This window comes from Oreochromis niloticus, linkage group LG7 (assembly GCF_001858045.2).
Source record: "Oreochromis niloticus isolate F11D_XX linkage group LG7, O_niloticus_UMD_NMBU, whole genome shotgun sequence".
Lineage (NCBI taxonomy): Eukaryota > Metazoa > Chordata > Actinopteri > Cichliformes > Cichlidae > Oreochromis > Oreochromis niloticus.
In genome coordinates this window covers 1,312,627-1,339,761 of record NC_031972.2, presented here as the reverse complement: position 1 = coordinate 1,339,761, position 27,135 = coordinate 1,312,627, and the positions used below count along the sequence as shown (strand labels likewise).

General features: G+C 43.6%; 4 protein-coding genes across 7 annotated transcripts in view; 1 reads left to right on the top strand and 3 right to left on the bottom strand.

Moving 5' to 3' along the window:
• The window catches only part of LOC100692953 (nuclear factor of activated T-cells, cytoplasmic 3), a 25,962-nt gene extending 23,965 nt beyond the window's left edge, over positions 1–1,997 (top strand). Inside the window, 1 exon segment of the mRNA XM_005449172.4 lies at positions 1,392–1,997. Coding sequence (XP_005449229.2) covers positions 1,392–1,510 — 119 coding nt within the window. The 3' untranslated portion in view covers positions 1,511–1,997.
• pdcd2l (programmed cell death 2-like) lies at positions 1,938–6,009 on the bottom strand. Its single transcript, XM_003439512.5, is given in 3 exon segments — positions 1,938–2,850; positions 2,853–3,314; positions 4,898–6,009. Coding segments are annotated over 3 exon segments (1,083 nt in total). The 5' UTR covers positions 5,382–6,009; the 3' UTR covers positions 1,938–2,713.
• Positions 6,010–11,533: 5,524 nt separating this feature from the next.
• Positions 11,534–27,135, bottom strand: part of immp2l (inner mitochondrial membrane peptidase subunit 2) — a 211,776-nt gene continuing 196,174 nt past the window's right edge. For both annotated transcript variants that reach the window (XM_013264810.3, XM_013264822.3), the window contains one exon: positions 11,534–11,929. In XM_013264810.3, the coding sequence (XP_013120264.1) occupies positions 11,793–11,929 (137 nt within the window). In that variant the 3' untranslated portion in view covers positions 11,534–11,792. The remainder of the gene's footprint in view (positions 11,930–27,135) is intronic.
• On the bottom strand, positions 19,731–25,778 carry LOC109202785 (uncharacterized). Of its 3 annotated transcripts, none has more exons than XM_019360929.2 (2): positions 25,246–25,778; positions 19,731–24,676 (listed from the first exon to the last, which is right to left on the bottom strand). In XM_019360929.2, the coding sequence occupies exons 1-2, from the start codon at positions 25,274–25,276 to the stop codon at positions 20,340–20,342; spliced, it is 4,368 nt and encodes a 1,455-aa protein (XP_019216474.1). In that variant the 5' UTR covers positions 25,277–25,778; the 3' UTR covers positions 19,731–20,339. The 3 variants fall into 3 exon arrangements, 2 of the variants coding, with proteins under 2 accessions (XP_019216474.1, XP_019216473.1); XM_019360928.2 differs by having other exon boundaries at positions 19,731–25,381; positions 25,498–25,778; XR_002062709.2 differs by having other exon boundaries at positions 19,733–19,830; positions 19,947–25,778.

The window sequence follows — 27,135 nt, the reverse complement described above, 5'->3', positions numbered from 1 at the left end:
TTGTGAAGCTTTATCTGGTCTAAAACGGGCCTTTGAGGGTTGACTGTGTATTAAGCAGTGACTCTGAAGTGGTTTAAACGTTTGTCCAACATGTGAAAGGTTCCTGATTCTGGAGCAGGCAGAGACACAAATCGTCCTCATGTGAGAAATGGCATCCAAATATGTGGAGCTGCCTGCTGTGGGACTCGTGGTGAAGAAGGGAGTCTATGTTACCCTAATTTATAAAAATGTATTTTCTACTGGACAGTTTTGTTGAAACAAAAACTTTTAATTATTCAATTGTTGACTTTGCTGTTAATTGGTTATAACCAATCTGTCGTTTAATGAGAGAAACACAGATGATTGGAGAGGTCGTGGGCTCTTTCAAGGTTTTCCTTCCACGATGGACCGCAGAGCTTCTGTCAGCCGTTGTTGATGCTGTCTGTGTGTGTGTGTGTGTGTGTGTGCGCGCGCGCCTCAGGTTTCACTGCAGAGCTATGAATAGACCGAGCTGTTTGCTGCTCTGCAGATGAACAGTTTTATCTTTTGCTGCTCATAACGAGCGCGCTGCAGTGTGACCGCCACACCTGCTCAGCACATTTCAGTCCTGCTGCTTCATGATGTGTGAACAGTGTTTAGTATTTAATGGACGGGTTAGAAAAGCAGAGCAGAGGAGTTAAATAGAGCCAGTTTGTTTAATTTGTTGCTGTTGGAGTGAATCAGGGGGCTGAATGTGAGGGATTAAAGCGTTTGGAGAATTTGTTTAAAGCACTTTGTCCTGCTGTGCTCCCGTGTGGCCGTGCTCAGTACTGTAACAGAGTCCTTAAGCAGGTTCCTAACTGGGAAGGTGAAGTGGAAGAATCTGCAGCCACAATCAGAACTAAACCTAAGGAAAGGTGCTTAAGTGCTTCCTTTATTAACTCGTTAGCACTCGTGGAGACGACAGTGGAGCATCCTTCATGAAAGGAAAGCACCATCGGTGCAGATCATGCTTGAAGCACTGATTGTGACTGCAGAGCCTTCAAATCAAACTGACCTCTGTCCAGTAAACTGTGTGTCATGTTATTTTGGGTTCAGCCTCTCTGCCAACACAGCAGCAGAGAAGCTGAAAATCACCAGCCATATTTTGAGTTTTGGGCTCTTTGAGGGTGGCTTTGCATGAGTCACACCTCAGAATAATCTCTCCCTCTTACGCTGAGCCCTGCTGCAACCCCTGAGGTTAACCATCGTTCAAAACTAGCCATCCTAGCTCCTCCCCCTTCCAAGAAAGTTTCCCACCCTCAAGTCTGAATCCAACTGCCCCGCAAATGGTGACATAATTGCTGCATGAGACCACAGCAAACAACACGGGTGCTCAGCAACGTTTGTTTTATTGGACTAAACAGACCACAACGTTTCTGTTTTGTTTGCAGTGAACGAGATCATCGACAGGGACATCGGCGGTCTGGGCGGCAGCGACCAACCCGACCGGTACGACTGGGAGCCAAAGTCCGGCGCCGGCACCTTACCGTTCTGCGGAGGCCCCCAGTAGCACCACCGCTCTCAGGAACGTCGTTTTTCTTCTGCTGTTTGCACAAAGTGCTCCAAACTGATCTTCAAGTGCCTGAAAACGTCAGATGACAGTTTCCTCATCTGTCTCAGGAATTTTAGAGAGAAACCGACTCGTACCTCACAGACAAACCAAAGATTTAACTTTTCATGAGCGAATCGGAGGAAGATTAAAGGGCTGAAATTTAACTTTGTTATAATAATTCTAACGATCGGTAACGTCAGACGTAAAATAAGAAAATTCTGTTATTTATTGGCCAGTAAATTACAAATAATCTATTTTTGATACTCTGGATCTGATCCTCAAACCTGAAATCCTTCAGCTGATTTACATTTTTATAGCTTCGTTTTACACTTGTTTACATTTCCTTTGCCCGGTTTAATGTTGACGCTTCTCCACCGAACTGTTGTGGTGTGACACGGCGTTTTAGAAACATGTTTAAGGTTGAAGTAAAATGAAAAACAAACTTGTTGTGTGTCCGAGTCTTTTTTTTCTTTCAGAGGATTTCACAGCCCGACAACCAACGCGTGCACTGAAACAGCAACGTTTCATTACAGGGAGGTCAGAGGTCACGGTTGGTAATATTCCTCTCTACAGGAACAACCAGAAGCTGCTTAGAGTTAAAGAATGAAGAAAGCTGCTGCTGTGTTTGCAGCAGTAAAAGATTTAAAAAAGAAAAGATGACGAAATATGATTGTTGGGTTTTTCTCTGTATTTATTATTGTGCTATCTCCTGTACAATGTAAAGCGCCTTGAGGCGACTTTTGTTTGTTGGCGCTATATAAATAAAATTGAATTGAATTGAATTGAAAAAAACGAGCTGCAGCAGAGACTTTTAATCTTTTCTAACACTCATGTTGATGTCGTCTTTGGAGCTGTGACATTGAGCTCCTGTGTTCACCACAATGAATTCTGAAGGACCAATAAGAGCAGCTGATGTTTCAGTGTCCTGCCCTCGTGTGGCCTTAGTCATCGGGCCTGAGCAGAGCATTACAGCTGCTTAAGGCACATCTATATTTTTATATTTTAAGGCAAAACCTTTAACGCTTTAAAGTAACAAAAGCTGCTGGTTGGTCCTTTTTTAACACGAGCTCGCCTCAGATTTTTGATCTCCTGACATCATGACGGGGTATAAATAATCCGTGATCCCATCATGATGGTGATGGCAAGCTTCAGGTTAGTCCGTCACACAAAGAGCTGCTGGTCTGGGTCCGTTTGAACGAAGCAGAATTCCTCCACGGCCGAGTCCGACCCGGATGTCCAGCAGCTGTCTGTGCAGGTGTAGACTAGCACCGTCCCAAACTCCAGCTCCACCCCCGCACCGCCGCGTTCCCCTGCAGCAGGCTTACCAGCGCGGGCATCAGCTGCAGCTCGAATGTCCGGGAGCCGCCGCAGGAGCCACACGCCGGCACCAGCTGCGCCACATTGGACGGCGGCTCGGAGATGAAGAGCGGCTTCCCGCTGCGGCAGTAGCGCAGGATCTGCTGCGGACACACAGAGATCGTCTTCATGAACCTGGAGAAGACGGCATCTCCATGTCGGGCTCTGGTCTTCTCGTACTTCTCGTCCCCGCCTCCTCCGCTTCCCTCCAACTCTCCCACCGCCACGCCCTCTCGCCTCTCGTACTCCCTCAGCAGGTCCTGAGCGTGCTCCAGGTCGCTGTCCTCCCCGCACACATCCGTCTCCTCAACCACGCTGATGAAGAATGGACGGAAGGTGGACACGTCCTCCTGCAAGTCCCCCAGACTGAGGTCACAAAGGCGGCTGCTGATGTCTGTCTCACCGACTGTCAGGAAAAAAAAGAAGAAGAAAGAACCATAAGATGACCTCACCTGTCAGAAGGTAGTTCGCATTACAGCGCTCCCTGCTGTCAGTCTGTGACTAACAGGAGATTCACTTCATCATTTATTAAAACCTGCGAGTGACGCCATAAACTCAAAGAAAGTACTGAGCTCAGAGATGAGCTGAACAATAGGCTCACTGTCCCAGACTTCCATACAATTACTTTATTCTGGATTATTAGAACCGTAACGGAGAGGCCTGGGGAAAAGGAAAAAAAAAAAGAGGGTGAAGAGAGGGGGAGGGGAAAAATAGAGGAGAAGAGGGATGGAGAGAGAAAACACAGAATCTGCTTCAACACCTGCCGAACGAAAAAAACAGAAACCACAGCAAACGCTAACATAACAGCAAATAATAAATGTAACTGAGCAGCACACAGAACTAATAAGACAAGAGATTTTTAATTCTCTTCAATTGCATTTACACAGCACCAAATCACAACAACAGTTGTGGTGCTTTATATTGTAAGGTAGACCCTACAATAATAGATACAGAGAAAAACCCAACAATCATATGACCCCCTGTGAGCAAGCACTCTGGCAACAGTGGGAAGGAAAAACTCCCTTTAACAGGAAGAAACCTCCAGCAGAACCAGGCTCAGGGAGGGGCGGGGCCATCTGCTGTGATTGGTTGGGGAGAGAGAAGGAAGACAGGATAAAGACAGCAGCCAACCAAGATAGTGTGTATCTGTGAGTACCTGTGTGTACACCTGTGTGTTAAGGTGGTCCAAGCTGACTGATAGATCCGCCTCCTATTTCATAATAGGAAGAGATACTGATTCACCTGTTTTGGAGAGCATCTTGTATATTTTGGACAGTAATTTGGAGGTTTTGAGATTAAGGAATTGTACCACACTCGATGGTGTTTGTAATTTGACTTGATTAGGCTTAAAGTTCTTTTTACTGTAGACTTAATTTGTTGATATTCTAAAAATCTATTCTTGTTAATCTCACATTGTAAAACTAGTCTGTCAAATGGGATAAAGTCTGTTCCTTCTAATATATGTTCCAAGTATTTAATTCCTTTACTACTCCAATCTGGGAAGTTAATCATATTATTGTTCTGTAGTATGTCAGGGTTCATGATTTGTTGTATTTGTTCATGAATGTCTGTGACATGTATTTATTTACTTGTCAGAGGAGCTGATGTTGATGCTATTAAAGCATACATGTCCGTTGATGTTTCAGTGAATGGTAGGCCCAAAATCTCTATATTATTGCATAGTGGCTGCTCTGCGTCTGGCCAGGGCTCATCTAAGCGGCTATGTTTGAACCACCCTGAGATGAACTGTTGGCTAAGAAGTAGTGCTGAAAGACGACCTCTACCCTTGGTCCTTTATAGTGTAACAGAAAAGATCTTCAAATTTACAAGAACCTCAAACGAATGAGGAGAAAAACTTTATAAATTCACAGACATTTTTTCATTAATTTAATAATCTATACATAAAATATGGCATCCTTTAGAATAAAACTTTCAAATTTAAGAGGAAAAAAGTGTCAAATCTTTGATAAAAACGCAACACAGTCCTACCTGCTGCCTCTGGAGCTCCTGTCTCCTCCTTCACAGGTGTGTTCTGCTTCGCACCTCCTCCCCATCCATCATCATCTTCCTCTCCCCCCATCCCCCAGTCGTCAGCGGTGTCACACCAGTCAGTGACCCGCAGAGGAGCCTCCCGAGCCAGTGCAGGCGGCCCGGGTGTCCGCACCTCTGCCTCCAGGCACTGTGAGCGGAGCACCGCCCAGCACTCTGACCGACCGCTGCACTCAGCTCCCGGGCACGCGAAGAGGTGGAGGTTCCTGTGGTACGGAGACGTGTCCACGGGGCAGTACACCTGCACCACGTGGACTAGCGGGACTCTGCAGCGGCCGCATCGCGGTGAACGTGCAGCGATGCCCGGCGGCCAGTCCGGCCGACCCCCCACTTTGTTGGTCAGATAGGAGCATCGTTGCTTCTTGGACTCGATCTCTCCGTCACACAGACCCAGCAGAGCCACCTCCTGAGCGCGTGAGGCCATCTTTAAAAAAAAAAAACGCCGACCGGAAGTGGAGTTCAGCGTGGGAGGTCCCTCACCAAAATACCACCGACTGGAGTCAAATGGAAATATAGACACGGGAAATGTGTCACTGAACTATAAATTACTCGATAAAACGAAACCATTATTTTATAAATATTATAAATATTTTATATATATTATAATATACAACTATTTATATACGCCGTTAGTTTAAAATTTTCACAGCTTTTAAAGATTTTAACTTTTAAAAAGTCCAAATATAAGCGCTTGTGTTTCATGAGGGGCCAAATTCAAGACTTTCAAAATAAGAGTGAAAACAGCGAAGAGAAACGAAAACTTTAAATTGAAGTCTCGACTTCCGACGCCGTGACAAGCAATTTCCGGGTGTATCAACTTAAAAGCAGCTTCCAAAGTTAAAGCTAAAAAGAAAAAAAAACAAATTAATCAAATTTATTTAGAGTTTTACAGATTTTTTTAACCAATAAATACATTTCACCAGTGTTTAAACTGCTGTGTGTATTCAAACAAATGTTCAGCACTAGTTGCTCTCATTCTTTCCTCACCAAAAAATAAAACAGAAAAAAATAAAAAATAAAATTAGAGGATAAAAAAGGAAATTGATAGGAAATCTTTCTATCATAAAAGCCGGCAAATTTCTAAGGAAATGTTTAAATGTATGAGAGATAGTAAAATTATGAGATTTGTTAAAATAAATTACACATTTATGACGAAAATGGTCAGTTTACAAGAAAACCTACAATTTTATTAAAAGGAAAAAAAAATCTGCAAATTTATGAGAATGAACTCAGAAATTCAAGAACAAAAAAAACATTAGACACATTAAATATTTGGTTTTAAGAGTATTTTTCATCTGTCTATTCTTCACTCTTCATCACCTGATTATTATTCTCAATTATTAGTGAGCTATTTTTTCTGCTGCTGTTTGATGTTCTGCTCTCTGTGCTGCAAGAATAAACTCACTTCACTGCACCATTCATTGGTGCTTCTGTGTTTTTCAGATCAGATCATAAAACAGCTGCAGTGGCTTTGAAACCCTACATAACTTTCAGGGATTAAATGAATGATTTGACAGAAGCTGGTAATAACAGGATTTTAATATCTACATACAGCCAGAGCCTTAAAAATGATCTCTGGGAGTGAGCCGAGTGTTCTGGTTTCAGTCTGAAGAACATGTCCCTGAATGATTTAAACAAAGTTAGAACAGACCGATTTCTCACTATAAAGCAGTAAAGAGCTGGCTGGCTGCATAATTTACGGCCTAATGTAATTACATGTAATCCCTCCTTGAGTATACATTTTTCTCTACATTGACCGTTTCCCCCTCAGGGCTGCTGCAGGAGCTGTGAAATGATTTCCCGTGGTGTGTAACCGCCTCTAATGCCCTCTCCTTTCTCTGCTAATTAGCTCCAGTGTGAGGAGCCTCTGTTAGTGAAACCACAGCAGCGGTTTCTCTGAATCAACACGTTTTAGCCCATTTACTGCAAAGCAGCCGCACTTTGAATCTCTGCTGAGTTTTTAATCATAGCAGCGGCTTTCAGATTCATCTCGGTGCTCCCCAGCAGGTGCTGGTTTCACTTCACATCATTACACTCTGAGAGTAAACTCAGAGGCTTGACACTGCAGATAGATAATTCATCCTGTTTGATGGAAGATTTCACTTTAGCTTTATATCTCCTGGCTACGTGCGTGCTTTTAAATCTCTCCTCAAAATCCATTTTATAGATCGGCTCTGCTGCAAAGTTAGTCACGTTTTATTTCCTCTCATTTTATTTTATTCATCCCATTATCTCGCTTTCAAGCTGACTTTTTCCAGAGGAGCACATAAAGACTTTTTGTCTTTAGGAGATGTGTTATTTATTTGAACGCAAAGAGTACACAAGGCGTTCAGCTGCTGTTTCCTTATTCAGTTTAAAGCAATTCAAAGGCTCAATAGTGAAACAGTTTGTTGTTCCAGATGCCAAAAAGTCAGCTTTGTCTTTCCAAGACTTGTAGTTATGTTAAAGGGATTCTAAGTGGAGGAGGGATGATGATCCGAGTGGACCATGAGCTTCTCTGTAGAGTCAGTGTGTCACTGTGTCCCACAGCTGAAGCTTGGACCAAACCGAGTCATCAACAGGACAAAGATCCAAGCACAGCAGCAGATCTGCAACAGAACAGCTGAAAAAGAAAAGAATGGAGCTGCTGCAGAGCTCAGAGAGCTGTGCATGAACGAATGCTGCAAACCTCAACGAGCTGAAGCAACCAAAACTTCTCCACAGTGATGAGGCAGACTTATAAAGTCACACAGGAACCATCGCTGCAGGTTATTGGTGCTGAAGGAGGTTCTACAAGCTGCAGAATAAAGTGGAACTCATGCAGAACGAACTCGGTCTCAGTGAGCTTCCTGTTAGCAGCAGAAGTTAATTAACAGCGATGGCTCTGAATCTCATCAGAGCTGCTGAGGTCTGACACTCCTCCTCTGCTGGACCAGAAGATGCAGGCTTGACGCCAAAGCGAGCACTCCGGGTGACCCGCTCCGTCAGTTTATGACACAAGAATGTATATCAGCCAGAAACGGGGGGGGGGGGGGGGTTACAGTTGTTGCTTTATAAAGTTATAAATGAACCAGAATCAAATCCTAAGACATCGATATTTAATCTCCAGCCCGACGAAATCAGCTTGAGGCTGTGAACGTGAACAGTTTTCATTTTGATGACCAAGTGTGAGAAATACAAGAATATTTTTATGATAGTAACAGAATAAAGCACAAGGCAAAGAGGCGGTGGTGACCAGTGGGCTTAAGTTGGAGGTGATTATGTCACAGGTCACTCTGATCCCTCTGGCAGGCCGACTGCAGATAACCTTTTGACCTTCACTGAAAGGAGGAGGAGGTGGCGATGTGCTTCACCTTTCCATTCTTAAAGGCTTATGATAATCTAAGTGGGTGGAAATGATTGACCCCTCTCCCTGGCGGGGTGCAGCCTCTCCTCTCTGTCGCCTTCATATCGCCTTAGTTTTCTTATTTCGTGACATGCTTCATCTTCTGCCCCCTGTGGTGGAGACAGAATGAAGACAACAGCGTGCACGGATGCTGAGTTTAAAACATCCTCGCTCCTGCACACTTATCACAAAGATGACACAGATGCCACGTGCATATGTTTTACACCGTGAGAAGACCACGCCCCCGCGCTGAATAAAACCTCACACCGAACTTTAAGTCACCAAACTTTAAGCTGCCTTTTGTTTTTAATTAATCATACAGTGATGTGAACCCTGCTGCTTAAGATGCTCAAAGAGGATTCACTGACCAGCACATCTGGATATCTGCAGGGCGGCGGAGGATCATAAACTCCTGGATCTGCATTGCTCAGTGAGTTCAGAGGTCATGTGGACTGTCTTTGTTTCACTGCTCACGTGTGAAGACATTAGCGGAGGTTTTATTTTTGACTGAATATATTTGACATCCGTTTAACTACGTCTTGCAACAAATGAACGTCTCCACAAAGCTCTCAGCTTTCACACAGACTCAGCCAGGAGCCTTTAACAAAGTTTGCTGATAAAACAATGAAAACTGAATTTTTTAAAAGACCAAAAGTAACATTATAGGAATATGTTCAAGCTGTCTGACGAAGGTTGCAGTTCCTCTAATTGACATATTTTATTCCTGCACAGTTGGTGTGGAGCGCCCACAATTCTATTCTATTCTATTCTATTCTATTCTATTCTATTCTATTCTATAGTGTGATTCCAAGTGTGAATCAGCCACCATAGACTCCCATGTTAAACTTTACAGCATAAAAAACATGTTTATAACCTGATAAAAAGAAGAAAGTCGGGCCTCTGTGACTGACAGGTGGATGGTGACACAGGTGCCATGTTTGGCATCCCTGAACCGGATCTATGGACCAAGTTTCTGTGGTTAATTATGGGAGCAATAACATGGCTGCTGTGCGGTTAACTGTACCAACAAAGAAGTTTGTGTCACACTGTTCTTGAACAACCCTTTAAAAAATTTCCCTACGAGCTCACAGGTATTACAGATAAAATCCATCATAGCCGTTTGATTTATATTGTCATCTTCAGCTGCTGCATCCTCTAAATACGTTGATGCAGGTTTGAGGCAAATTACTTCATTTACAGTTTTTTTCTGATGGCTTGAGCACATTTTTTGTAACTATTGGCTATTTTTGCAAAACTCTGCACACAAATAAGAAAACTCTTCACCCAATCAGCAAAACATTGTAGTTTTCTTGTAAAAGCGAATAACCTTTGCTTAACTCTCCACACCTTTGTAAAAATGGTATTTTCGTATCCAACAGTTAACACAAGCCATCATATTAATAAGCACACAATGCACCAACTACACACTGATGGTATGAATAAAAACACATCTGGCTTTTGCTTTCTCTGTGCACAAGGTAGGCCATGTCAGTGTGAGGTCATACTTTTGTCATAGATCCGTAAGCATAGAGGGATCCAAACTTCAAGTACTGGTGTTTATTCACACACATCAAAACAAACACAAGTGTTTATTTCCAAGTATAGGATTATTTGCAATCACCATATTGACTATATGGGTTTCTTGGTCTGCAGTGAACATGCTTCCTCTGCCCCCAGCATCTGGTCATCTAGCAATTCTGTAAAGTAACAATTTCAGTATTTTTACATCTATGGTATTGTTGTGTTTGTCATTAGCATGGCAGTGCTACAGATCTTAGTGCAAAGTGACTGTACTAACCAACTCTCATTTCAAAATGTCCTTATGATGCTTGCTACAGTGTAGCGGCTCGAGTTAGGCTGAACCCGTTGGCCAGCTTCCCTCAGGGTCACTCCATGGTTGATGACATGGTCACTATTGTAGCTCTGATGTCATCAGCAATTCTATTTCTTACTCTTCTTACCCTTCCTCTCCCCGCTCCTCGTCCTCCTCTCCCCCCTCCTCATCCTCCTCTTGCTCCTCCTTGTCCTTGTCGTCCTCTTCATCCTACTTCTTCACCTCCACGTCCTCTTCCTCGGCCTCCTCTACTTCTCACTCTTCCTGCTCCCTCCACTGTACTCCACACACACAGCTTACCTGTATTATAGTGCTTAGGCTGATTGCAAAGTGAACTAATTATCTAAAAAAGTTTTCACATGTGACAGTGTGCCAGACAGTTGATAAAATAGTGTAAATAATGGCCTTAAATGTGTATAGTTTTGGTAGGAGTGTGTTGATCATTTGCAAATTGAGTGTAAAGCAGTGAGTTGTGTTTACAGTTCTGCAAAAAGAGTGCTGTGCAGTGGATTGTAGCTACAGGTTTGCAAAGTGTGTGTTACAAAATGGCAAACTGAGTGCAAAGCAGTGTTTGTGCTTTTAGTTTTGCAAACTCAGTGAATGGTTTTGCTATAAGTATTAATAGTTTTAGAAATTGTGCTATAAGAATCACAGTTAGGGTTTAAGCATTCAGAAAAAACTGTAAAAGTGAGTGTAACCATCCAAACCTGCTAAATGATGAATGAGTGGACAAAAGAAAAGACTGCTGCTGGGTATTTAAAGATAAATGCACACAGTCGACATGCATGAATGTTTCTGTCCCTGCAGGATTTAAAAACTGGGGGCTCTGCCTGTTATTTACTTTCTGTACGTCCCACCTGCACGGTTACAGTTTGTCTGCTTCCTGACCTTCTAATTAAGGATTTACTATCAACTATTGATCACAAATTCAGCTTCATACACACCGACACAACACATCTCTACTGTACACATTACATAAGGCAGCGTGATTAAAAGAGCATGAAAGCATCTCTGCAGTCCACCGAGACAAGGATTTAGATCATGATCAGAAAAAACTGATGATGATGAAACCGATGATCAGCTCGTTTGAGATCAACACACAGATCAAAATATTTTAGATGTTCAAAAAAGAGAAGAAGAAGGAGAGAGACGAGAGCAAAGAAGCACACGTCTGTCTTATAAAAGATTAAGAGGCAAAAGAAAGCCTCAGCATGTCGTTCAGACACATGTTATTATAAATGAGAGAGCTGCGAGCAGGACTGTCCACGCAAATGTGACCAGAAACAAAGAAAAGCTGTTATGAGCCACTTTTGCCAGGAGGTGGAGCCAGACCTTCATCAGTCTGGAAGCATGAGCCCACATAATAAGAAGTGAAAAGTATACTTGCACTGCCTTGTTTTTATTTACATGATTTATCTGCGTGTTAATGTATAGTTACTTACAGCTACTGTGAAATAAAATGAAGTGTGCAGACTGAACTTTTGCATTGCCCCTCGGAGGAGTCCTCTGCTGCAAACAGGGTCAGAGAGAGTCCTTATCTATTTAACTGCAGCAGGTAGGAAAGGTTTCTGTCCTTGTTACTGAAGGAACCTGCTGCAGTAGATCATGCAGCGGGTGTGAGGTGGTGTCCGGTATGTTCAGCAGTTTGTGGAGCTTCCTTTACTCAGTAACAACCCGCAGGAGCTCCAGAGTCCCAGCACTGAGCCAACCTTTCTCATCAGCTTGTTCTCCCTCTTGGTGTCGCTGGCTCTGATGCGTCTACTCCAACAGATAACTGCAATAAATAATAAAATAAAAGGGGGTTAAAAAAAGATGTGTCAGTTTACTTTAAATGGCCTAAGCCGACTCAAGAAGTAACAGTCATGTGACAGCTTTGGTTATGTTCCTCCCTCAGGCTTACTTTGTGCTACTGACAGAGCATGGTTAAGTAACTGTGCATACACTGAGTATAAAGAATGGATTTCAACACGCAGCATCATCCATTGGTCCTAACTTTGAAGCCCAATTATTGCATTAATATATTTGCATTAAAAATGCTCCAAAAGGCTCCAAGAGCTCAAACACAGTCCAGAGATCCAGTTCAGGGACTCAGATAGCTGAGGTAAAGCCTAGCAGCTACTGCCACCTGTCAGTCAAAGAGGCCACGCCTCCAAATGTAAGTGTGTCCAAATGTAAGCATGTAAATGCTATGAAGGAGGAACTATCCATTAATACTAAAATCGGTTTTTGAATGGGGTTGTAAACATGTTTAACTCTGCTGTAAAGTTTTAGAGGGAGTATGTGGGGACTGACTCACCACTGGAGCCTCTAGTGGACATCAGAGGAACTGCAGACTGACTTCATTTTTCAGCCTTGGAGCTTCTACATAAATATACCTGAGCATTTTTAATGCTGTGGCTCAGGAGTGTCTATAAGGTGAGATGATCTTTCAATAAGAGTGAAAAAAAGTGAAATAAATAAAAATCATCAGATCAGCGCTGCCCTCTTTTTTTCATTGCATCAGTGCTATTTGGCCCACAGCAACAGCTCTACTGTAAAATGCCTCATCCATCTCACATCTCCAACTAAAACTGAAAAAACAAAAACTGAGACGCTGTGTGCACCTTTGTGAAAAGCTGCAGAGTCACGCTGAGGTCCCATATTTCCGAAAGAGATCAAAATGTTTACATAAGTGATTTTTTTTTTAACCTTTGCCATTCCAGACGGACTTCCTTCCTCTTTCATCCCCTTTTCTCCGATCACTGGGGACACAGCAGCCGTGAACACATTTATCTGAGCGTCCCATTCCCATTATCCCATTCATGTATCCAGGGAAACACGGAGGCCTGCCGAGGCTTTCTCCCTGTTAGGGGACGAGTGGGATGAAGCCTCTCAGAGCAGCACCCACTTCTCTTCATACGTCCTTTCACTTCCACTTTAACCACCTGCATGAAGTTTAAAACAACGTTTCTGCAACAGCAGCTCACAGCTGTTAGAGTTGAACACATGATGTTTTCCTGTTTTCTTCTGTGTCTTTGAATCTCTGCGTCTCCTTCATGGAGGCTGACAGCGTCGGACAGTTTGGATCTGGAACATGAAAGTCGGATTTTCACTGGTCGATTCCTGTAAGCTGCAGACTCACAGATCAGGGTCGGTGTGCAATGAAGCTGTTGTTTGCCAACCTCCGCATCCCAAAGCAAAGCAGCGGCTTCACTTTATTCTTTCTGTTTGTGTGTCCAGAAGGAGCCCTGACGGTGGGAGCGCCTCGCTTTTCTTCCATCTTGGAGGAAAATCCTTCAAGTCCAAAATTAATCAGCCGATCAGTGCGAAGCACAAACGTCTGAACAGTTCGTGAAGCAAACCTGCAACCTTCAATTTCCTGGTGCAGAGTTTCCTAACAGTTTCATGAAGCATGCAGTTGAAATCTGACCGAACGGTCTGAATTAGCACTGGAGAAACTGGTCTCACTCTGAGCCTTTACATCACTGCACCAAAGGACATGTGGTGTGATCTGGAGGGACCGCAGCCTTTCACACCCTGTGAAAGAGAACAAGCTGTTTTTCCTTTTTCAAGCTACAGGACGAAGAACACACCGTGTGTTTACTGTAGCTTTATTTTAACTGTAGCTATATTTACTTATGTGGTACTAGTTTACATCCATCCATCTTCTCCTGATTCTGTGGGTCTGGGTTGCAGGTGTTAAGGCCGAGATGGCCGGTGCGTTTGGAGAGCGGACCCAAGAGCAGACGCGGGAGAGAGGAAACAAAGTATAACAAAAAGCGAGACGTTTATTAGGCTGAATACATGAACACAAAACAAGGCAAGGTGAACTGGGGCAGAACTAAACTAAAACTAAACTGGGAACAGCTAAGACTAACCTATGGAAACCATGAAATCCATGAGAACATGCATCTGAGCAGGCGCATGCAAAAACCAACACCTGACGCGACATGAAGTGATGCAAACAGACAGACAGACACTGAACAGAGGGAGACAGAGGACTAATGAAGGTAATGAGGGAAGAGGAAACACCTGGGGAAACAGCTGACACAAATAAAGACTCTTCAAAATAAAACAGGAACATAATTGGACATAGACATGACAACATGAGACACATGAGAACAGAACAGCACGAGCGTAACTAAACATTAAACAAAGAGGACGAGACAGACTAACACGGAAGACAGGAAAAGACTCATAAACACAGAGACATGGATGGGACATAAACTAGACCAGGGGTGGGCAACTCCAGGCCTCGAGAGCCGGCGTCCTGCAGGTTTAAGATCTCACCCTGTGTCTACACACCTGAATCAAATGATTAGTTCATTAGCAGGTCTCTGGAGAACTTCAAGACATGTTGAGGAGGTCATTTAGCCATTTAAATCAGCTGTGTTGGATCAAGGACACATCTAAAACCTGTCTGGAGATATAATCTGCCTTAAGTTGTCTGAAACACATTCTAGTCAGATGCCACATCAGCGGGCTCCTCTGAGCGTAGAAAAGTAGCTCCTCACTTTTATGGCCCCTCCATGAATCATGGCCACATGGTCCTCAGACCCACCCTAGAGCTGGGTGTCAGAGAGGAGCTCAGCCCAAAAGAGTCTCATGGACTCACACCAGAGGCTGTAGGAGTCCAATCCCCAGTTGGCCAACCCTTTTAATGAGCCGTTAATTTAATCAGTTCAAATCAAGGTTCTTTATGTTGCAAAGTAAAGACCCTACAGTGCCTAAAAACCCAGGCATTTACAAAACAGCTGATGAACTTTCAACAACACATCTGAATGCACAGCAGGAAAAACACTTTAGCGCTCCTTTTCAGGGAAACTCGAGACTTCTCTGTCACTCTCAGTCCTTCCAAAGAGTTTGCGACAAACCCTGATCTGCACTTTGCGAGAAATAAAGCTGAGCTGACAGGTATCAGTGGGGTCTGCTCATTACTGTAGTGCAGTGTGCATCAGGCTTAGACTGGCGCTCGTGTCAACAAGCCTCTGTTTGTGAAAAACTGTCTTCATTTCCACCTGCGGCTCGTCTCTACGTGCGGCAGACGCCCTGAGGGAACCACGATCACGACATGCAGCACTCTGGTTAATTATCCCGGGTAACCGTCCTCAGACTGCTTGTCGTTGCCACGGCAATGTTGCCCAGGTCAGCACGGCGTCGCCTCAGCAGGAGAGGAATCGTTTTGGGGGGTGGGGGCGGTGGTGGTGTGAGATGGTGCGGTTGTCATACAGAGTGTCTGAATGCTGAGCCGCTTATCAGCTCGACCACACCATCACTCTCTCAGTGGGACTTTGAGCTGCTAAATGGAGTTTTTTAATTGGTTCTGCTGCGTGGCGGGAGTCTCTGCAGGAGCAGCCATGTTGGCTTCGGTTTGAGAATCAGCCTGCTGTGGACTTGGCGTGCTGATCCTGGTCACACCCAGCGGAGGGTTCATGCTGTCGATAGCGGGGTCCATTTAGCTGCCACGGGTTTGTTTGGGGTGCAGTGTGATAACGGAGAGGGCGGTCGTGGAGCCGCAGGCGGCTGGGATTTAATTAGAACTGAATTAGCAGTAATATTTCAGATTTTCTCATATTTGATTTTATTACACTGCTTAGAGAAAATGACTCACAGTCCATCATCCCCTGAACATCTAAACTGGAACTTGATAAAGCTCCTGTAGCCTCTGGATGGGAGGAATGAAACCAAGGAAGAAGTGCCAAAAAAACGCAGTTCCTCTGGTGTCCACTTGAGGCTCCAGCAGTGAGTCGGTGCCCGTGGATGTTAAAATGTTCATGTTTACATCAGCAATAAACACATGTACTGCTATGAAACACGAACAGGAGTTTAAAATTTGCTTCACCAGGGGCGTGGCCTCTTTGATTGACAGGTGGATGGTGACACAGGCTGGACTGGACTCATAATTCAGACGCCCTCTACAGGAAAGGGCAGAGCAGGCTGTACCTGCTGCGGAGACTCAGGTCGTTTGGAGTGGAGGGCCCACTCCTGAAGACCTTCTATGACTCTGTGGTGGCCTCAGCCATCTTTTATGGTGTGGTCTGCTGGGGCGGCAACATCTCCGCCGGGGACAGGAAGAGACTGAACAGGCTGATCCGCAGGGCCAGCTCTGTTCTAGGATGCCCTCTGGACCCAGTGGAGGTGGTGAGTGACAGGAGAATGGTGGCTAAGCTGTCATCCCTGTTGGACAACATCTCCCACCCCATGCATGAGACTGTGACAGCACTGAGCAGCTCCTTCAGTGGCTGCGGCACCCACGGTGTGGGACGGAGAGATTTCACAGGTCTTTCCTCCCCACTGCTGTCAGACTCCACAATAAAGACTTTAACTGATCAAACACACAAACCCACACATGTGCAATAACACTAAGTGCAATAATCTTCCTGGCATCGTTGTATTTTTTACTCAGTTGTATATCGCATTTGTATTCTATTTTTATCTTATTGTATATTTTATTCTATTTTATTCTACTGTATATAGTATTTTATTTTATTCTATTCTGTACAGTTGTGTACTGTATTTATTCTTATCTTATTTTATTCTAATTTTTGCTTCATAACTTTTGCACTGTCCACTTCCTGCTGTGACAAAACTAATTTCCCACATGTGGGACTAATAAAGGTTCTCTTATCTTATCTTATCTTGTAGCTATGACCTGGCTTCACCTCAGGTAACAGGTGTCCCCGTAGTGGACCTGCAGACCCTTAGACTGTATATAAAAGATGGACTCTGCAGTGTGAAGCATCGTTTGGATTTTGCCTGCTGGTCTCAGTTTTCTGGAGCCAGGGTTTGAAGTGCAGCAGTGACTCGGTGGATACGTGGTAATTAACAGCCTCCCACCTGTCAGTCAAAGAGGCCACGCCCCTAACAGGTGACTTAACCTCCCCCCCATGTTTCATAATTTTGTGTTGTACTTCATATATTCTGACTCTCTAAGAACTACCATTGTTGCCCCTCAGTGTGACGTAATGTCCTACATCAGCGGTCCCAGGCCCCGGGCCACGGACGAGTCGTTTGGTACTGGGCTGTGAGAGTTGAGGCTCGGGTGTGAATTTTATGGTTTTCAGGAGTTTTTATCAGTTTTTATCATTTTTTAAATTGTTTTTATCGTTAACTCAGTTTCCCTGAGTCTTTCCCCGTGTGTTATGAATAAATCTTGGTTTTTTTTGGTACTGGTTTTATTTTGTTGTATTTATCTGTGACACCTTAAAGGCCGGTCTGTACAAATATTGTCGGACATAAACTGGTCCGTGGCGCACAAAAGGTTGGGGACCGCTGTCCTACATGACATGGATAAAATGACCAAAAACGTGTTTTAAATTTCTAAATGTCTTTAAAGGACAGCTGAGTATTGCTCTAGGGGACATGCAGTTTTCACTCCTCTTAAATTTGTATAATTTCAGTTTTGTGAGGCTGAAGTTTGGCTCACATTCAAAGAAAAAGTCCAGCAAGTTCAACCATCTCATCTAAGAATGCTGTTCATATTAATTACATGAAATAAATGACTGATTATTTATTTCGAGCATATGCGTACATATATACAGGAAGGAAAATATTGTCTTCTAGTACAACAAGTGCTCGAAAAGGAGTGGGAAGAAGTAATACCTATAATACTACATAATACTTATATAGCCCAGCTGCACATACACCCTCAGTCATGTAGTTGTGCAGCTTCTTCCTGAATGTTCCTAATATGTTCTATAACTTATCATATGGGACATGGGAAAGACCTGCAGTAGCTTCATCTGTTTACACACTGATTTAAATTTGTGGATATTTGTTCGTTGCTCGTGCTGAGCCCACATTCCACCATTGAACCGCGCGCGCGCGCACACACACACACACACACACACACACACACACACACACACACACGAACCTTTCCTACTTTCTCACCACGTGAACTTTAAAATTCTCATTTCATTAGAACCTGTTTAATTTTGTTCATGACTGTGTGTGTCTGATGTGAGGTTTCCAACTGATTTTATTGTCAAGTATCCTAAGAATTTATTCTCCTTTATTAATTCAATTTTTCATTTTCTACCTGTATTTGTGTCCCATCATTGACCTCATAGTTACCAAATATCATTGCTTTGTTTCACTAAGATTTAGGGATCATTTATTACATCATACAAGTTTTTAACTGTCTTAATTTATTATTTACATTATTAATAAGTTCCTTATAATTATCCTCACAAAAAAATATTAGTATCATCAGCAAATAACATTAAGTTTGATCATTTAGAAACATGACATTAATATGTTAAATACACCGGGGCCCAATAATAAAGTAACAGCTTTACACAATTATGTTGCAGCCGAGTGATCAAATATCATTTTTAAGAGCAGGTGGTATGACAATGATCACGTCCATCTTTTATATACAGTCTATGGTATGGATACATCCTGAGTATAAAATATTGAGTTTTGTGTCCACGCCTTGTTTTAACATCACAGAGGAAGGAAACACACTTTGCTTCCTGTGAAATGAATCAGAATTAAAAGGACAGTTCACACAGGAACAGTCTCATTAAACTGTAATTTCAGCTTCATAAATTAGCTCTTATGAATTCACCCGTTAAGAGCTTCTGTTTAAGGTCTCTGACTCTCAGCGGCCAATAAAGACAACTTCAGACTCATTATGTATATTAATACGGGTAAAACATGAGAGCAGGAGGACACAAAGCGAGACGTGTCGGAGCTCTAAGAGCAGCAGGATGAGATGAATTTCATCCTGCTGCAGCCGCTCAATACAAATTAATTTTCTGGCCTCGGCTCTGCGTGCAGTTTGTGTTTTGGGGTGTGACAATAAGAGCCAATTCTCATCTTCTCACAAACCTCACGACTGTCGCCTGAACTCCACGACCTGCAGCTCCGCTCCTCTTGCTCATCCCTCCTCTTCCTCCTCTGGAGAGCTTCGCTGAGGGCCTCAGGGGCTGGACACACTCCCTGGTTTCCTCTGTGTGTGTGTCATATGTCAGATGATGGTAGATATCAGAATCCATAATGAAGACGGAGGATGAGTCCCAGAGGACGGGCGAGTTCAGGAGCCGCTGATCTGCATCTTTAAGCAGAAGCTCTGCTGTCATGACGCCTCTGAGTAATCACACTTCATGAATAGGTAATCGTTGGGAGGGCCGGGCCCCACGGAGGGTCCGAGTCCCAGGAACAAACAGCGCAGTCTCTGTATGAAAACCCCGGGAGAATTCATATGCAACCGGCTCTGTGTTGCTGTTTTTAATGCTACGACTCACCGAATCCTTGTGTGGGATTCACGTCCTGTGGAGCTCCTGGAAACGTACAAACTGCACAGACTGCGATCGTGGCTCAAGAGTTGGGTGTTCACCTTGTAATTGGAAGGTTGCCGGTTCGAGCCCTGGCTTGGACAGTTGTCCTTGGGCAAGACACTTCACTCGTTGCCTACTGGTGGTGGTCAGAGGGCCCGGTGGCACCAGTGTCCGGCAGCCTCGCCTCTGTCAGTGCGCCCCAGGGTGGCTGTGGCTACAATGCAGCTCGCCATCACCAGTGTGTGATGGCTGGTTGTGTAAAGCGCTTTGGGGTTCATAGGAACTAGTAAAGCGCTATACAAATACAGCCCATTTACAACTGATAAATGAATTTGTAGCACCCTCAAGGATGGACGTACGCACGATGTAGTTATGGAACAGGGTTTATTCTGGTCTTGGCAACCCGTGAGAACTGCTCACGGACAAAACAATAAAACAAAAACATCACATAAAAATGCGCTCTTGTACGCAGTATCAATCAATCAAAAATCCTTAATTACAGAAAATAAAACATTTAGACACACAAACCTCGTGAGCTGACATCCAGGAGGTGCTAAATAGTCCTTTATGGCCTTATTGCCTTATCCTCCATCTTCTTTCTCAATTATTTCCACTCTTTAAACGATATTTTCTCCATGTGTGGAGCTAACCGTGAGCTGCAGCATGCAGACACCATGTGCGCTAGCAAAAAGGAAAAAGTGGCTGGGTGGAGACCCAAACAGCAAAGCTGTACCCTACACAGTTCACCACCAGAGGGCGCAAAGGAACAAAATCCAGACATACAGCTTAACAAACATCAAATGCAACAAACATCACATGCAAAAGACCGTTACACTCCCACCAATCACTCGTGATTTAAAGAATAAAGTATTGCCTAGGAACTAATGAACGGCTTTTGAATGAACTATCATGAATTATCCTTTAAGCAGAGTGCGGTTGAGAATCTTCTTCCGCTTCCATCAGAATGACTGTCTTCTGAATGGGTCTTTCCAGGTGCACAGGTTTGGAGGTACGTTTTCCTGCTCTATCCAGGGTTGGATCACTCAGCAGCAATTTCACCTTCCTCACTTTTCCATCCTTTCCAGGATACACTTCAATGATCCTTGCCAACTTCCACTGGTTGCGTGGAGTTATCTTATCCTTCAGGAGGACAACATCATTGATCTTAGCATTTCTGTGCTCCTTGGTCCACTTCTGTCTGCCTTGAAGATTTAACAAATACTCCTTTTTCCACCTTGTCCAGAAAGTGTTGGCAAGTAGTTGAACACGACGCCACCTCTTACGGAGATAAAGATCTTCTTTCACAAACCTTCCTGGAGGTGGAGAGATGATTGTGGACTTCATGGTTAGTATGTGATTCGGTGTTAAAGGTTCTGGGTTTGATGGATCACATAGTTGGTCAGTAGTCAATGGTCTGCTATTAATCACTGCCATGACTTCATACAGGAATGTCCTCAGAGAGGAGCTGTCGAGTTGTTTGGCTGATTGTTCCAGAATGGACATGAGAACACTTCTTATGGTGCGAATTTGTCTTTCCCAGACACCACCCATGTGACTAGACGCTGGGGTGTTCATGAGAAACTCGCAGTCCAGTTTCCCTAGCTTGGCTTGATCCATTTCCTTAAATGCTCCAATAAACTCATTTCTAGTGCCGACAAAATTCGTGCCTTGATCGCATCTTATCTGGCGAACTGTACCTCTTATGGCCATGAATGCACGTAAGGAGTTGATGAGGGAATCTGTAGAGAGATCATCAAGCATTTCAAGATGCACTGCCCTGGAGCACATGCAAGTGATTAGCAAGCCATAACGCTTTAGCTCCTTGCGGCCTTCTTTGACATAAAAAGGACCAAAGCAGTCCATCCCACAGTAGGTGAATGGCGGTGTGGTCTCCATCCGATCCTCTGGGAGGTCTGCCATCTTCTGCTGCTCTGTGCGCCTTCTGAACCTTCTGCATTTTACACATTTATAGATGTAAGATGACACAATCTTGCTGCATCCAAGAATCCAGAATCCGTTAGCTCGAAGTTCATTCATGGTGATCCCTCGTCCTTGATGGTATGTCTTCTCGTGATAATGTTTGACCAGTAATGCCGACACGTGACTGTCTCTTGGCAGGATCGCAGGATGCTTGACATTGGGGTGCAAAGCTGCATGTGTTAAGCGTCCGCCTACCCGAAGAATGCCTTGGTCATCAAGAAATGGACATAACTTGTGTAACTCGTTAACCTTGTCTTTCATCTGCATCACATCATGGTGTTGCAAGGTTTTTATTTGCTGAGCAAAGGCGGTTTCTTGAACCATCTTTATGATCGTTAACTCTGCTTCCTTTCTCTCTTGTAGGCTACTGATGTCGTGTGATCTACTCTTGTGATCCTTTGCTTCTTTCACATACCGCTTGAGTCTAGCAACTGCCTTAACCATTCTCGACCAGTCGGAAAACTTGTGTAGGCGATCTAACAAGGACCTTTGTTCCTCCACTTGTATCTTGTGGACTTGAACCTTCTTAACCTCCGGGTCACTGGTTGATAACTCTCCCACCTTAATTTCACCAGTGGGTATGACCTCTGTGGGAGAGATAATTTCCTTTATTTGAGTTCTGTAGACATAGTGAACCTTGTTGGTGAAGTTTGAAGAAGGCTGAATGTCAGGCACCACTTCCTTCACAATGACTTGGTGACTTATTCCGAAGGCATCTCCATAATCAAGACATGGATTGCCATAACCCACAATACTCCATCCCAGATCAGTTTTTTGGGCGAACGGCTGATTTTCCCTTCCAGACACAACCTCACGAGGAACAAGTGCTTGGGGGCAGTTGTACCCAATCAGCAGACCAACATCACAGCTTTGTAGTGGAGCGATCTCACTTGCAATGCATTCAAGATGAGGCCAAGCCTTAGCTGTTGTAGGCGATGGAATGTGATCTCGGTTTGCGGGAATAAAGTCTCTGGAATATGTTACTGGTAGGGAAATGGTCTTATTTGAGTAGAACCCTCTGACTTGTAGACCTGAGAGCTTGCGACAAGCCACAACTGTGTTTCTTGAAGACATGGTAGTGAGCTTTAGCTGAGTCGATTCACCTTTGACATGCAGAGCTTGTGCCGTTTCTTCAAGAATAAAGGTTGTATCGCTCTGTGTATCAAGGAGCGCGTACACAAGAATTTCATGCTCTGGCTCACCTTTGGTTGACACCCATACTGGAATAATGGAAGATGTGTGAGTGTCGTCAACATTCTGCGTGACTCTGTTAGAAGTTGCTTCACTTGTTGTTGGTGTGACACTGTTGTCTTGTGAGACGTCTGAGTTCGTTTGTCTTGTCCTGTCACTATTCTTGGTTTGATGTCTCCTTGTTCTGTCTTCCTTATTGCGATTGTCATGAAGACATGTCGGATGTCTTTTATTACATGTGTCACAGGTTTCTCTACTTTCACAATCCTTGGAGCGATGACCAGAGTTCAGACAGCCAAAACATAACTTCTTGTCTTGAACAAACTTTAGTCTCTCAACAATGCTCTCATTTATGAACCTTCTACACTTAAGTAGACTGTGACCCGACCTTTCACAGTACACACAACTAGCACTAACAGTCCTTTCATTTGAGCGAGTTGCTAGCACCTTTGCTCCATTGCCTCTGTTCCTTGTTGTTTTTGCCCCTTCAGTTTCACTTGGCTTCAGAGCATAGAGAGATGTTATGGGATTACAGGCAATTTTGGCTTCCCGTGAGATGAAATCTACAAATTGGCTGAAGCTTGGAAAGGTGTGAGTCTCTTCTTGCACTTCTGTAACCTTTCTGTTCCACCTTGAAGTCAGCCAATCTGGAAGTTTTGCAAGCATTTTTTGGTTTTCATTGCAGTCATTGAGCACTTCAAGCCCCTTCATTTGCGACATGGCTGTCTTACAGCAGCAAAGGAAGTCAGCAAATGCTTGAAGTTCCATACTGCCTTTAGAGCTTATCTTAGGCCATGCGTCAAGTTTGTCTCTGAAGGCCTTTGCTACGAGGAAGGGATTGCCATACCTCTCTTCGAGAACTGTCCATGCTGCATAGTATGCAGACTCTGTGCCAAGCGGGAAGTAGCCTTCTATTGCTTTCCTTGCAGGGCCACTTACATATTTCCTCAGGTAATAAGTCTTCTCTTCAACTGGTATATTTTTCCTGTCGATCAGAGTCTGAAAGGAAATTTTCCAATCATTATATCTGATAGGATCGCCACTGAATATTGTTGGCTCTGGTACCGGAAGACGACTTGCATTAAGAGACACTGCAAATGCTTTGACCAGATCTTCTGTGCTCACCTCACGTTGCGGTGTCACATTTTGTGGCGAGGAACACCGTTTCATATGCTGGTCATTGTTTTCAGACTTGACTTCATTTTTCTTATCAGATCTATGGTGAAGTAGGTTGTATATTTCTTCATCTGAACATTCACTTTGTTCATACACCCGCTGTCGAGCCTTTGCTGCATTCAGCTTTTTTACAGTCTCAAGTCGCTCTACTTCTCTGCGCTTAGCCTCTAGAGCCTTTTGTCTTTGTGCTATTTCTGCTTCTTGCCTTTCAATTTCCTTCATATGGATTTCTTGCGCAAGCAGAACTTGGAGAGCAGCCTCATTTGCTGCAACTTCAGCAGCTGCGTCTTGTCTTTTAGCTGAGAGCCTGCTGGAGTGTCTAGAGGAAACCCTTGAATGAGAAGAGAGCTTAGTGTGGTGTGACTTAACACTCAACCTGTCTGAGGCTTCTAACTTAGGCATAGACTCAGTTTCCTTCCATTTTTCATCCCTTTGACTTTCCACATCTGAGGCTACGGATTTAGATGAAGACTCACTGTCCTTCCAAAGTTCTTCATCTCTTTGAACCACCGCACTACTTGGACTTGGACACTTCCTTACAGATTCGATAATTGTCTTTGTTATGGCTTCACACGTATCCATCCTTCGTCTTGTGTCACTATCTGGAGATTCAATACGTCTGAAGTCATCATAGGCAGCATTCACATCCTTAGAAGCACTCAAAACCTTGGTAACATGTTCTTGTAGCAGATCCTTTGAGCATAGACCATCTATAGCTCCTTTGGCATCCTTAATGACAACCTTCCACTTCTCATAGCGCACACTGAAACGATGTGCAGCCTTCTTTATGTGCTCACCGTACAGTTCTTTGCCCTTTTCCGTCAACGTACGGACTCGTTGGCTCTGTCGTGCTTTTTGTGAGGTAGTAGAAACATCATCAGCTGTGCCTTCAACTGCTTGTAGTTGCTCATCTGCAGAAAGTTGTTCCACATCACCCTTTTCACTGACTTCTGGATTAGCCTCAAACTCTGCCATTGTTGGAGGGTTTTGGTTTTTTTGTGTGTATCTTACTTAGCCTTAATGTAATGGTGCAGCAGCTTAAATTTGATTTGGTAGTTGAGGAGCAAATGGATATCAATCTACATTTACTGTTACAACTTTAAAGCACAGTAATTACTGTTACTCTTTAAACATCACTTAACGTGTATACTTAAGTCACTTTACATATAAGTCACCATTACATATCTTGTCCAAGCCAGTAATACTGTTTCTTACAGAAGCTGCTGAAACCCACCATACGCACAATGCACAGGTTACTCATCACAACATTAATCTATCACTGTATGAATATCAGTCACTTAAACAGCAGAAATGTAAACAATGAGAAAGAAAGAAAAATGAAATATTCCAGTCCTTTGTTCATTTATAAAAGGAAACTTATCTTAATTATTTTTACAGTCCTTTTCGTTTTTATTTCTCTCTTTCTTGTGGTTAATTATATTGAGTCCTTTAACTGAGGCAACACTTATTTTCGGGGCACCTGACTTTCCTGCGGGGCTGCGTCCTTTCATCTACCCGTGCAGAGCGGAGTTCTCACTGTAGCACCCTCAAGGATGGACGTACGCACGATGTAGTTATGGAACAGGGTTTATTCTGGTCTTGGCAACCCGTGAGAACTGCTCACGGACAAAACAATAAAACAAAAACATCACATAAAAATGCGCTCTTGTACGCAGTATCAATCAATCAAAAATCCTTAATTACAGAAAATAAAACATTTAGACACACAAACCTCGTGAGCTGACATCCAGGAGGTGCTAAATAGTCCTTTATGGCCTTATTGCCTTATCCTCCATCTTCTTTCTCAATTATTTCCACTCTTTAAACGATATTTTCTCCATGTGTGGAGCTAACCGTGAGCTGCAGCATGCAGACACCATGTGCGCTAGCAAAAAGGAAAAAGTGGCTGGGTGGAGACCCAAACAGCAAAGCTGTACCCTACACAGTTCACCACCAGAGGGCGCAAAGGAACAAAATCCAGACATACAGCTTAACAAACATCAAATGCAACAAACATCACATGCAAAAGACCGTTACAGAATTTAACTGGCAGATTAATCAGTAATGCTTGTGTGTGTGTGTAACAATAATTCTTTGTTACTATATTTTTGAATGTGTGCGTTGGCTGGTGCTCACAGTACGTTCACCGTATCTGTGCAAGTGTGTGTAGGCTTTGTGTGTGTAGGAGGCGATTCTTTATTTGTGTTCATACTAAAGTAAGAAAAGTAAAACAAAAGTTATTCAAAGCAATGGAGAGCAGCTTTGCATGATTCAAAGAGAAAAATAATCCTTCTTTATCTTATACTGGACGCTGGCGGACCATCATCCTCTGCTAAAAGCAAGCGTGTCCCCTCTCAGTGAGGAACATCAAATCTGTGTTTGCTGCTGACGGCACAGTTGGTAGAGTCAATTTATTTTGGTTGGTTTCCTGGCACAGATGTGGCTTTTAAGCACAGTCCATACATTTTCAGCAGGGTTGAGTTCCATGCTTTGGGAAGGCCAATCCAGACCCATTTCTAGACAAGGATCAAGCCTGCCATGGACAGGAATCTGCTGGTACAGCTGCCCACGTGGACGAGCCAAACGCCTTCTGGACAAAAGTTTGATGGTCAGACGAGACAAAGATGGAGCTGAGTGGAGGAGCAAAGGCGAGGCTTTCAAACCTGAGAACACTGTAGCAGCTGTGAAGCATGGTGGTGGTAGCATCAGGCTCTGGGCTGTGGTTCTGACAAAATCTTCAATTACACCTCAAATCAGCAGCTGGAAAATTGAAACGTGGACACAATCAAGTGTTCCAACAGGACAAAGATCCCAAACACACATCAGAACTGGTTTTGGATAAAGCAGCTTAGCATTAAAACCATGAACTTTACCATTTCTGCCAAGAAGAAGCCAGAAGCTTGTTGATGGGTACCAAAAGCATCTGGTTGAGGTGCAACTTTAAAGTTTAACCAAATATTAGTGGAGGTGTGTGTGTATTTGGGTCTGTTCCAACTATTGATGTTCATTTTATGCAGAGAGTTTTGTTAATGTATCTGAATTATTAAATGTCTGATTCCTAAAAATTCACTTGTTCTGGATAAAAATTCAAAAGCAGAATTTTGAAACTATTCAAATGTGTGCATGTTTTTATGCAAATCCTGCCTCATCTGCATGGGGAAACAACACTTCAGACAACTCGTAATACAAAATATAGCCATCTTAATGCAAGCAGCCAACTGAGAAAGATTCACGATGCTATCGAGTATTTTTTTCCACTCTGCTCACCTCGTCTCCACTCACAGCAGTCCTTTCCCATCTTTATGCTAAGCTAGTCTGAGCACTTATTGACTGTAATAGATGCATTCAGCATGTGTTCAGTCTTGAGCAG